This window comes from Arachis ipaensis, chromosome B07, assembly GCF_000816755.2.
Source record: "Arachis ipaensis cultivar K30076 chromosome B07, Araip1.1, whole genome shotgun sequence".
In the NCBI taxonomy this organism is placed as follows: domain Eukaryota; kingdom Viridiplantae; phylum Streptophyta; class Magnoliopsida; order Fabales; family Fabaceae; genus Arachis; species Arachis ipaensis.
Genome location: NC_029791.2, coordinates 20,317,216 through 20,329,849, shown reverse-complemented (window position 1 = coordinate 20,329,849; position 12,634 = coordinate 20,317,216). Strand labels below are relative to the sequence as shown.

Sequence of the window (12,634 nt, the reverse complement as noted above, 5' to 3'; positions counted from 1 at the left end):
TTGATAAAATTATAATAAATTGTGTGATATTTAAATATATAATTAAATTAATTATAATTAATTTATAATAATGAATTGAATTTAACGAATTAAAAAAAATAAATTAAGAAACACTCTCAAAAAAATATACCATACCAGTTTTATCACGGCAGAAACTCAATTTTTATATAGTAGAAGAGATAGAATAGATCTTTATGTTATCTAATTAATCTGCTTATAAGTATCAGTATTAGTCCTCCAACCTCCAGCCTGCCTCCCACTTTCAGTCTTGTCCGCTGCCTGCTAGACTGCCTCGCATCCCCTCTGCCGTCTCCTCACTACCTCCGAGGGCCTCGCCAGTCACAATTCGCCGGCTTCACCACCTCCCTCATCGGCTACTCCTCACTCAGCCTCGCCTCCTTCGTGGCCAGAACTTTAGCCTCCTCTTCGTCGGCTCTACGCCTCCACGACGTCGTTCAGACCCCAGATCCCTAGCCTCCATCGGCGCCGTCTCTGTCAAAGCCGCATCTGCCAGTCTCCGCCGTCTCCTCTGTCTCGGTGAGCTTGTTATTTTAAATATTTATTGATGGATAAATTCAAAAATATAAATCTGTAAATCTGATGATATGTATATGTACATATTCATTTATATGAAATATGTATGAACTCTGGGGTGTGTTTGGAAATTTTTGAATATTTATTGTTGCATATACACTGCGGATAAATTGTGTGTGTTTTGGAAACTTTAGACTTCAGATTTTTGGTAGATTAATTGTTTGGTTTTGATTTTTTTAATATCTTCTATAACATTTTTATTTTGTGACACTTTAGATGCTTTAAGATTATTTCAAATGGCAAATAGGTCAAGGTGAAGAGACACAAACGAATAGCGTTGCCCATAATGATAATGAGAATGAGATTCAGATTATTTTTGTGTGACTCTTGTTTTATTTTAATTTATGTTTGGATGGTATTCATGTTTTTATGAATTTTAAGTGTAGCATGCTATTGAGACACTAGTATAAACTAAATTCATGGAATAACTGGAATCATAGAAGTACAGCTATGAGGAGGTAAAACATTTAACTACTTTTTACGATGGGATACGCTAACTAAATCCATAAGCAGTTTATCCAAGTCCGAGAAATTCCAAATTGTTTCTGTACCAAGCATTACATATCAGTGACATATACAATAATTCTGGACAAACAATGGTTCAATGCAAAACCAAGTGAACCAAAGAGGTGCAAGAACATAATGGGAGGTTAATTAACAGAGTTGAGAATCATTTTCTGCATCCTTTGTTTTTCAGCAGTAACATTTTCTCTCTCTTGATGAAGCAAGTGCACACTGAACATGTTAGGAAAATGGTGTTTAACTTTTCTCTTTATTTCATGATTGTTGGGTCATGTCTTCCTCAATGCCACCCTGAACACCAAACTAGGTTTCCAACTCTCAATTGTTTCATTATTGCACAGTTCCAGTTTCTATTCATCAATTTCAAATAAATTTTAAATTGTCATTTTGTTTATTTATTTCTGTGAATTGTGTGATGTAAATTTGAAGTTGACATGCAAGTTTGGTATTTTAGGATTGATTTTATTTTAGTTATGGCAACTGCAACATACCCGCCGCCCCCACCATATTATAGGCTCTACAAAGATTACTTGGAGGACCCTAAGTCTGCTCCAGAGCCTCCTCCTCCCATAGAAGGGACCTACGTTTGTTTTGGGGGCACCTATACTGTAAGTGCTTTTGGCCTCTTTTCCCTGTGATTTGATAGCTTAATATGGCCTTGTTGGAATAAGCTACGTAATGATTGGAGCCTAAAATAGGCGTAAGTGGCTTTGACTAGGTACTTAATAGGGAGGTGACCCATAGGTAACTGGGTATCCACCGTTAGTCAGGTATCCATAAATATTTTTGAAATTTAAATAAATAAATTTTAATACCATAATCTATACATAAAGTAAACTAACAAATAATATAATATTATGTTTTATAGATAATAAGTATAAATAGAAATCAACATTATTATATATACATATATATGCTATCTCTACTATTTATAATATATATAATGAGCATTGGGAGGAGTTTGGTGCGCAAAATTTTTATGCTTTGATCTCCTTGGCATATGAACAACTTATCCTACATTTATTGACCTTATACTTTTTTCCTTTTTTTATCTCCCCTCGTAGACTAGTGATGTTTTGCCAAGCTTGGAAGAACAAGGGGTGCGCCAACTCTATCCAAAGGGGGCTAATGTTGGTAGGCTACTTTTTACTCTGCTATGTTCATTTTGCTCTGTTTTAGCTTAGGAGCTGATCTTTCGACTGTTATTAGTCTGATTACATTGACTGTGTTTTCATGGGAAAGTACTTGATTGGTCACAAAAGGAACTACGTGGCACATACCAGGAATGATAATAAATTTTTTATTGAACCAGACAATGTTGGTTAACTTTACTAAGAAGCCAACTTATAGGGGTAGTAGGGCAATGCAAAATACTATTTAGGCACTGGGAAACTATAAAATACTCCCCTCACAATCAAGACTAGACGTTTGTAAAGTTTTTAACTAGTCATCTGCAGACGACCCAATAATTAAGCAGGCCCAACTCCACTGCAAAATTTAGCTCATTGGAGGAGAGTTTCCAAAACACTTGTTAAGGTGATCGACAGACCAATGTGAAAGTGAGACTTCAACAATGATGTAATTTTGTGACTGCTTCATGAATCATGAAGGCTTGTATTGTTTTGGACTTGTGCATTATTGCTTTTGCTGATTCATGCTTAGTAATTTAGATGTTAAGCTTGTTGATCAATTTCTTTGGGAGCCCGATGTTGGATATATGATTGTTGTTCTCTTACTAAATAGAAATCAGATTTACATCAATTGCATGGAAATTTACTGTAAGAAAGAGAAATTAATCACTGAGTCACTAACATTAGACAAGATCAATTACAATTTTGCATTTTATACATGCACCTGGTTAAACGAGGGTAATGAGTCCTCTAGTTAGCGGTATGCATGTGACCAGGTCTACTGCTTTGATCTTATTTATTAAGTTGATTGAATTTTCATCATACATAACATAATCATCATGCAAATTTTTTTATGCTACTACATGCATCCACATTGTACAATGAGTAATTTTAAGACGAGAAACGGTTCGTGCTGCATTTTCTCTTCCATTATAAGTTGCCCCAGCATAATCAATGATAAGATTCTTTAAATCATCTTGTATTCCATCTCATATTAAAAGCTTGTGATCTTGTATAGATTTCAAGAAGGAGCTGAGATCACTGAATGGAGAATTGCAGCTACACATTTTGGAGCTTGCAGATATTCTTATTGAGAGACCATCACAGTATGCAAGGAGAGTTGAAGAGATTTCGACTGTATTCAAAAACTTACATCACCTTTTAAATTCCTTGCGACCTCATCAGGTATATAATCTTCTAAGTATAAATATATGCGTGTAACTGTCATGCTGCTGTTCCTTTTCTTTTGTCATTATTTATGTTTGTTTACTCTGTAGGCAAGAGCAACATTAATTCACATTTTGGAACTTCAGATTGAGCGTCGTAAAGAAGCAGTGGAAGACATAAAGAAGTATGTATTACATTTTCTTGATATTCTTTTTAAATTGAATTGAAACCGTGGAACATATTCCTCTGTTCACCATGTTGAAATGACATTCTTCTTTCATGTGAGCTCTTGTTCTTATGCGACATCACATGCCCTTGCATTTAGGCTTTAAAAATTTAGTTGATTTTACCTCGTGAGCTATCGTGTTCTCAATAATTTTGACCAGTTTACCCAAGTTAGTTCATTCATTGCTTTTACTTAATCGTTGCATTAGATGCTTCCTTCTAGTTGGTATCCATTGATTGACAATCACATCCTCTTTTACCTCTCCTTTAGAATATCTTTGTAAACTATAAATTCAATAATGATACTTAAAACCCCCCTTTTTTTGTGTCAAAATTTAGACACAATCATCCCAGCCATTAATCATATATTGTGGGGCCATAAATTTAATCTCCATACAAGATTGATGGTTGAGATGTTGTCTAAACTTTGACCCCAAAAAATAGGGTCAATTATCATTGCTCCTAGAAATTTCTGGAATCGAATAATATTTCGCAATAAAGTCTAATTACCTGCTTCATTTTTCGTTCATGGAAAGCAGCTTTTTGTTTAAGTATTTCGGATTCCTTTGATGACATAAGTAGCCACCTTGCTAATAGCCCATAATTTGTGATAGATCCCTCTACAGTTTGTGATCAGTTTTACTTGAAGGGTTAAAACTGCTGCATGGATAATAATTTAGCTAATGGAAACAATGAGAGATATTAAGTGTCGTTGCTGTGATGATTTCTGCTAAGGCCCCCTTTATTGTTTTTACATTCAGAATTCTCGACACGGTTTCCTATTGTATGACACTGCTACTATTAAATTGTAGAAGACAATTCTTGATGTAACCTTGCGTTAAAAAAATGAAATTCCAGTGCTTTTGAAACTTGATCTAAAGTTAAACTGTGACTATTCTAAGATAGTTGCATTAAATTGATTGGGGAAACACAATTCACCAATTCACCTAATGTTTATTGTCTGAATTCTAAAGTAGTCTTTGGTACTTTAGTGTAACATTTAGGTTCTATAATGTAATACCCTTTTCTTAAAAATGTTTTTTAAGATGGATTATGTAGTATAATTGCTAACACATGCTTCTTCTTGCTGTAAATGTTTGTCGTTGGTATTATTTTCTTTCTAACCATATGTTTCTTTTCAGGAGAAGAGAAGAGGCACGAAGACTACTTAACGAGTCCCTAGCAACACTTGATGACCAATAGGACATTTTTTTGCATTGAACCAAGTTAACAAAGCTGATCCTATATGAGAAATTATGTATCTATAGCCTTTTAGATTTTCTACGTTATACATGTGGTCTAGAATTGAACGCTATGCTTGTGATGTTAAATCTATTTCTGGTGTTGCCTCGAAAATTTTCGGTTACGTTTGTTTAGTGTTTTTATTTTCTACTTTATACAAACAACAAATAAATGGAATACATTTTTAATACCTTACTACACAACACACGGATATCATCATTGGGTTCAATAATAATTAGTCTACACAATCTATTTATTAACTTTATTAACTAAGTTTGTATTTGGATTTGCGTTTGTCAAACTAGAGTTTGAATAAAAGTGATTTTGTAAAATTAATTTTGGGTAGAAGTGAGTCTATATCAACATGATTTATATTTGGCATTATACTAAAATTGATTTTGATAAAATAGATATAGTTTGGATAATATTAGTTAAAATTATTTTTAGATAGATAATTAGTTAATTATTAAAAAATATAATATTAAATTATAATATTTTTTTAAATGTATTTNAATCATAATAAAAAATTTAATAAAGATAAAAAATTAAAATATGAAAAAAAATACTAAAAATGATAAAAAAAATTAAAATATTTGAAATGACTTGAAACAAATTTGAAAATTCTTCTTAGAGAAAACCAATAATGACCAGCAATAAACCTAAACACACGTTAAATAAATGCAAAACTACAACTTTTTGTTTTAAGTGAACAGGCTTTAGGATGCAAAATCACTTATGTGTTTAGGGAAGAAAAAGTTACCAAACACAAAAAATAGCGTTTAAAAACTTAAACGCACTTTTATCCTCTTCCACGCATTTGCCAAACATACCCTAAAACAAACTAAATAAATAGTTAACTCATGTAGGGAACCAACCTCCTTCAGATAGCATTAGTGAAGCTATAACTAGATATATGTTTCTGAATCGTATCGGGATATATTTTTTTAAATCATATTTGTCTGCAAAATCTGTACAAAAGAATTAGTAGTAAACATACTTTTTTTATCAAATTTTTACACAATAGTATTTTCCCTTTCTTTTGTCAATTTAGCCAATTGTAAGACACCGTGAAGCTAATCTAACATTCTAATTCTTATTGGTAAAGCTCTCCCGCTAAAAATTCCAAATTCACTCTATTCCATCCCAAAAATCCACATTTTTTAATGATGAATCATTTATGGTTCAAAATTGAAAAAAGCCTTGGAAAGGATGCTTTCATGCTACAACGTTGCGACTAATTATCCTCCCAGCTAGTTCTCCTTCACCTACCTCCAAAGATAAACCATGGAGACTCATTACTGAGCATATCCGTGAGTGATCCATCTAAAATTTTGATAATATTTATAATTAAGTAAATTTAATTTGATCGTAAAAGTTAGCTCAATATTGAAGAAGATTCCTCAAGAATCTAATGAGACTATATTTTTAATCAAATGTAAAATTTTAATAGCAATCACTATAAATACTTATTCTACAAGTTTTCTTTCCAATTTATATGTTAAAAAATGGTTGTCATAACTTCTGCTAGTATAGAAAATAATAGAATCAACTTTCCAAAACTACTACATAAGGAGAAATTGTAAGGAAGCTTTTTGAAACACTACTATGCATTCACCTCATCCAAGGGGGAAGAAAAAAAGGAAGGAAATATTAAAACATGATTGATGAACCAAAACTTCAACAAACAGAATATATATAAAAATTTAAATATAGAATTTGGTTAAAGACAACCGAAAAATGCCCAAGTCTTCCTAAGAAGCTCCAAGCAGATGCTGAAATATAACAACACTAATACATGGATATGGTAGTTTAAAAATTATAAGACATGATATGGATAACAACACATGAAATTAACAGAAGTAACAAATATTAAGAAATCTTAAACTATAAATTAAGAGACTTTAATGTTTCATAAATCTATTGCCTCAATGTAGAATTGTAGAACAATAACATAACGATTATTTAGCTACTTACTGTGAAGCTTCACCTATACTGATACAAATATTCAAAAATGAATTGAAAAATACAAACAATAGGGATTCAAGAAATATCTAATACAACATGTATTGGCTCCCTGCCAGTACTTTCAATTATTTCTAAGTATATAGTGCTTTCTAGTTTCTATTGCTGATATCAAGGCAACCATTTTTTCAGAACTTCAAGATCGCTTCCTTGCCCCTTTGAAATCGAAGGACGACAAGAAGGTCCAGATAGATCAGATCCCTATCTAACTGAATTGGAAGTTAATACATAATTGAATGTCATTGAACAACTTGTACAAGTCAGCAACAAAAGCTAGACATCATGTTTTTGTAACAAAGAAGATTTACATGTATAATTTTTCATCACATCATTGTAAGGTTTGTTTACAAGAGGATACATATAATCCATGTTTATTATCTTTACAAGAAATTGAAAATATATAAATTAGCAACATTCTTTAAGAGTCAATTCAAAACCTTTTAGATGGTAGAAGAAGTTGGTAACAAAGAATCAGCCCCTCACAGCACCACCATGCCTTCGATCTCTAAAATGATTCAGAAGAGACAGGGCCTAAACAGAACCAAATCTCAGTCACCACATTTTGTAACAAAACAAAGAAGATAAAGAGGAAACTTAGATATGAAACCATAAACAAAAAACTATACCTTCTCTTTAGCCCTTGCGGTGCCTGATCTTGATAAAGCGACTAATGGTGGAACAGCTCCTTCTTGGAGTACCATGTTTAAATATCTCGGATGGTTTACGCATAAATGTAGAAGAGCTGCTGCTGCATTCTCCTTTCCTCTAGTAGAACCCAACTCAACAACCTCAACCAGAAGAGGAATGCCACCTTGCTGCCCAATGGCAGTTCTTCCTTCCGGTATTGTGGCCAGATTTGCTAGAACAGCCACAGCCTTATCGACCATTCCGGCTGCAGGGTCCATCAAATCTACAAGGTGCTTCACAGCACCAGCTTCTACAATTCGATCCTTGTTTTCGTGAAATATTGACAAGTTAAATAAAGCAGTGGAAGCATCTTTCTTACCCCTTGGAGTTCCATTACTTAATAACTCAACCAGAGGTTTAATAGCCCCGGCCCTCCCTATCCTGATCTTGTTCTCCTCAACCACTGATAAGCTGTAAAGAGTAGCCGCCGAGTTCTCCTTTGCTTCTGCACTACCTGTCTCAAGGACATGAATCAGAGGTTCAATTGCACCAGCATTTGCAATTGCATTTTTGTTGTTGTCATTGATTGATAAGTTAAGAAGTGCTGTAACAGAGTTTTCTTGGATTGTTGTATCGGTTGATAGAAGCAAATTGACCAACAAGGGAATGGCTCCACAGTTTGCAATCACAATTCTGTTATCCATGTTGTGCTTAGCAAGAAGGCGGAGTTCTCCTGTGGCTTCCCTTTGAGTATCAAGAGAAGAGCTCTTCAAGAGCTCAATCAACTCCTTAACCCTGGATTCAATACCGGATCCATCGCCTCTTGGTTCAACAGGAGGAGAAGAAACTATCCTAGGGACAAACCTCTCTGACGGCCGTTGTAATACAGTTTTTCTTGGAAACCTTGGCTGCACAAGTTGTGGTGAAAACTCGGGCTCGCCTTGTGGAATTGGCCTGGCACCAGCATCCAGCTCGGGAGCTAATTCCTCAGAAGCATCTCGACTGTGGATTGGACTGGTTGATGATGGAAGAGGACCATTGTTGCTATCACCCTGTATGCCTTGATGAAAATTTTCACTAGAGTGTTCACTGGAATCAGAATAAGTTCTTACATGGTTTTGAGATTGCTCTGATCTCAAGGCATTTGAAGCTTCCCTTCTAGATGGTGAAGTTGATGATTGTGAAACTAAATCCACACTTTCTTCGTCCGAGCTAGCAGACCTGTCATCTGAAACTGCAGATGATATTCTTACAGGATCCACATGCTGTGCATTATCCACGCCACTAAAGGAATCTTCTGGAGTTGAACTAGGATGGAATGGTGATGTTTCCTCTTGATGGTTTGCACTGAAAGAAGTTCTAACAGTTGATTCCTTGATTGTACCAGACTCAATAGATCCATGAAGGAGAGACAGTTGATTTATGTTTGTGGACTTTACTGGATCAACTAGTATCACATTGTTTGTTTCGCACCAATTAACAATTAATGCTTTTACAGTGTAGTTAGGTATTAGGTTGGAATGAACCAGAGTCTGACGAGTCTTTGGACAAACCATGAGCCCAAGATCAATCCAGTCCTTGATGAAAGTTCGCTCATAGGTTTGCCCGGATGACACAATGACTGGATCTGTCATCAATTCCAAAGAGAGAGGACAGCAAAAATCAGCAGGTACCGAATCCGGGATAGAGCTCTGAGCTTGCTTGAGAATGATGATTCGCTCATGCATTCGAGTCACAACAGAGATCATTCGATCAATATACTCAGCTTCTGCAATGTTTTCAGTTTGTTCAGCATTCTCCTTCAACCTTTCAAGGGCCACAGCTTCAATCAAAACATCTTGATTAGACCTTAAGTCGAGGATCTCGGCAATATTTGCTAGAATCTCAGAACTTGGTCCTTCGCCTTCCGGTTGTTCATTTATAGCTTCCTTAATGATTGATGTCATATCATGCCCCAAATCATCAGGTAGACATTGCTGTGAAGCCTTCAGCTTCTGCAAAATATTGAACCCTATAGACTGAATTCTAGCTATCAACGGTTCAGCTTGCATCACCTAGTGATCAAGAAAGAGAAAATAATGATAATCAACACATGCTTAACAGGAAAACTATACAAGAAAGCAGTTAGTACTTATCAATCACTGCAAATATAAGCTCAGCTTATTTTACGAGTTCTAAAATTTAATTTTTGAGGGATAGGAAAGGCTTAGAGAGTAAAATAGATTAATTCAAGCCCTTGCTTTTTCCTCCTTACCTTCCAAAATCAAAACTGAAGATCACACCTTAAAATAAAAATCTCTTCTCTATCTGTGAATTAAGGAATTTAATGAGGACTTACAAAGTAAAATTTACTGGATAGCGGATGCCAATTCTCGAAAAGCTCCCTCAACTCATCAACAGACTGACCAAGTTCCTCAAATAACTTTCTAAGCTCTTCATCAGCAGATATATCAGAATGAACAGTTGTGTCGATAATTGGCTTCAACAACTTAAGTGTCTGCTCTGCACTTTGGCAATACATTGATACAGGTTTTGAGTTCATGTTTCCAGAAAATGATGGATGCAAAAATGAGGATATGCCATTGGAGAGCACATTTAACAAAGATATGTCCATAGTACCTGTATTAAGAAACAAAAAATAAAACACTCAGCATCAGTTTTGAAATATGTGTAACAAAAAAAATTAACATTTTCTGGAGGGAAATTTATCATTTTGTTTCTACTCCAAGAAAATACATAAAACCATCACAACATATTTTTCTTCAACATGTGCTATTGCTACTTTCTCCTCCTTGATTATCCAGACTTGAAACCAGCTACGTAATCATTGGCAACCAAGCATAACATAAATTAAGCTGAACTCAACTCAACACAACTCAACAAAGAGTAAAAACAGATTCAACTATGTTTATCATATCAAACTAGACCTTAACAGCTAATTGAAAAAGGAAAATTGTCAAGCTTTCATTTTCATTGAGAATCAAGAAACGGAAAACACGACAATACACCAAGCAAGATCATCAAAGGGACACACAACCAATCAAACAACACCAATACATACAACTGAATAAAGTAGCAAAATTAGAAAAACTTCAAACAACTTCCAAATGATTTAAACAACATTGGGAAGTATAACAGAAATAACATGCGGATTACCGGAAATATTTGATGAAGCAAAGAAAGAAGCGTTGAAAACACCGCAGACACCGGCGGAAGAGGCTTTTGTTTCAGCTGGAAATGAAAGGGACGCGGTAGGGAACAAGAAGAAGAAGATGATGAGAATCGGAGAGTTATGTTGGGACCTTTCAATCCTTTGACGTTGACTTCTAAAATGGCTTCTACATTTCTATGTACGCGAAATATCAATATGAAATTGTTCTTATATAGCGTTGAACTTTTCTAAAACTTTGATTTTCTTTTATTTTCTGACATTTGTGTCTGTGACTATTGACTATTGGGTTTGACTATCATTTTAGTAAGCTTTGAACAAGTAGCGCATAGATATTACTTCTCCGCGTTACTTGTGTACGAAATTTTGTCGCAACTGATTCGAACCCAATTTGATTTTTTTTTTCTTAGAAGAAATAGCAACTCCGTTCAAAGACAAAACTAACTCAAAAAATTGTATCTGAATTATTTTATTAATTAAAAATATGATAAAAATATAAATTTATAAATTGAGATGTTTTACCTAATTACGTTAATAAAAATTTAGGTATTTTTTAATTTTGATATTGGATTTATAGTAGTATTTTCCAATAATACGTGAAATTTGATATATTTTTTCATATGAAGATCACAAATTTGACTCTTCAATTTAAAAAGTTTAACTTTTTAAAATTTTTAAAACACAAAATTACTTTTTCAATTTGTAATTTTAATATTTTAAAATTTTAAAAATACAAAACCGACCTTTTAATTTGTAAACTTATATAAATCTGACCATCTAATTTGTAAACTCTCAAAAAGAGAAAAAACACGTTTAAGCAAATCCGTTTGGCAAATTCGTTTGAAGAGAAAAAATTTTAATTTTTTGTTTGACTAACTTTTGATTTGGCAAACGTAGAAGTGATTTTGTAGTCAAAACCACGTTTACCAGAAGCAACAATTTCTAACTTCTGCGTTTTACTAACGAGCTTTTAGCCATTTATACTAAACATATATTTTTTTTTTACCAATTTTAATCTTTAGACATGTTATTGTATTATTTATGGAATTCTTATTATTTCTCTCTATATGAGCTCTCTTTTTCTATTATAATAAGATTATTCAAATATCTAAATTAAAATAACTGGATAATATAAAAAAATTATTTAAGTTGATATCTATTTTAGTAATTTTTCATCTAGAAGTGATTTTGAATAGTGTAATCCAAACAATATTTATTTTACTACAATCCATTTTGATATAAAAATGGCCAAACATAAATAACTTCAATACAAACTTACTTTTCATCAAAATCAAGTTTGCAAAATCAATTTTATGCAAACTCCCATTTATAAACTGTAATCTAAACACACTTAATTTGTAAACTTATATAAATCTGACCATCTATTTTGTAAACTCTCGAATTTGAATTTACCTTCCCTCAAATTGGACCACCAGTTTTTTTTTCCCTTTTGAAATTTAAAAGAAAAAAATAGGCTCTATATTGATTAAACACACACAAGCTCTCCAATCTTCATAATCATAAACAACACATCTTAGAATCTACATCGAAAAAAAAAAAGTCAAATTTAGGAGATAATTTTAGAGAAATTCTCTGCATACAAGCGTTTTCCCATACAAGTTATACAAGTCATTTATTTCTTCTTATTTTTCTTTCTCCATGCCTCCTCTTTTTTTTCTCCTTCTTCTTCTTCTTTTTCTGTGCCTCCTCTTCTTCTTCTTCTTCTTCTTCTTCGTTTTTGAAGTGTTTTATCTTCATCATCGTGTTTCTCCTCGTTCTTCTTGACTGCACGTTTTTCATCTTCTTCCTCTTCATCTTCTGCACCTTCTTCTTCTTCTTCTTGATGCACGTTCTTCTTCCTCTTCCTCTTCTTCTTCTTCTTTTCTTTCGTTTCTTGCCTTCTCTTTCTCCTTCTTCATTTACGTGCTTTTCTCTC

At 33.6% G+C, this 12,634-nt stretch overlaps 2 protein-coding genes across 15 annotated transcripts in view; one reads left to right on the top strand and one right to left on the bottom strand.

The window, feature by feature from the left end:
• The window catches only part of LOC107608868 (mediator of RNA polymerase II transcription subunit 7a), a 7,175-nt gene extending 2,092 nt beyond the window's left edge, over nucleotides 1-5,083 (top strand). For 4 of the 12 annotated variants that reach the window (XM_016310627.2, XM_016310623.2, XM_016310621.2 and 1 more), the window contains 6 exons: nucleotides 267-537; nucleotides 1,571-1,724; nucleotides 2,181-2,250; nucleotides 3,265-3,431; nucleotides 3,524-3,597; nucleotides 4,781-5,083. In XM_016310627.2, the coding sequence (XP_016166113.1) occupies nucleotides 1,590-1,724; nucleotides 2,181-2,250; nucleotides 3,265-3,431; nucleotides 3,524-3,597; nucleotides 4,781-4,841 (507 nt within the window). In that variant the 5' untranslated portion in view covers nucleotides 267-537; nucleotides 1,571-1,589 and the 3' untranslated portion in view covers nucleotides 4,842-5,083. Of the gene's footprint in view, nucleotides 1-221; nucleotides 538-1,570; nucleotides 1,725-2,180; nucleotides 2,251-3,264; nucleotides 3,432-3,523; nucleotides 3,598-4,780 lie in introns of those variants that run through there. The other 8 variants (XM_016310628.2, XM_016310622.2, XM_021107469.1 and 5 more) reach the window with 4 other exon arrangements.
• LOC107608867 (U-box domain-containing protein 4) lies at nucleotides 6,734-10,996 on the bottom strand. Of its 3 annotated transcripts, none has more exons than XR_001613018.2 (5): nucleotides 10,686-10,996; nucleotides 9,868-10,148; nucleotides 7,756-9,583; nucleotides 7,529-7,724; nucleotides 6,734-7,433 (listed from the first exon to the last, which is right to left on the bottom strand). XR_001613018.2 is itself a non-coding variant. In XM_021107467.1 (5 exons), exons 2-5 carry the CDS (start codon nucleotides 10,141-10,143, stop codon nucleotides 7,374-7,376), a joined length of 2,358 nt encoding a protein of 785 aa, XP_020963126.1. In that variant the 5' UTR covers nucleotides 10,144-10,148; nucleotides 10,686-10,995; the 3' UTR covers nucleotides 6,734-7,373. The 3 variants fall into 3 exon arrangements, 2 of the variants coding, with proteins under 2 accessions (XP_020963126.1, XP_016166104.1); XM_021107467.1 differs by having other exon boundaries at nucleotides 7,529-8,737; nucleotides 8,771-9,583; nucleotides 10,686-10,995; XM_016310618.2 differs by having other exon boundaries at nucleotides 7,529-9,583; nucleotides 10,686-10,995.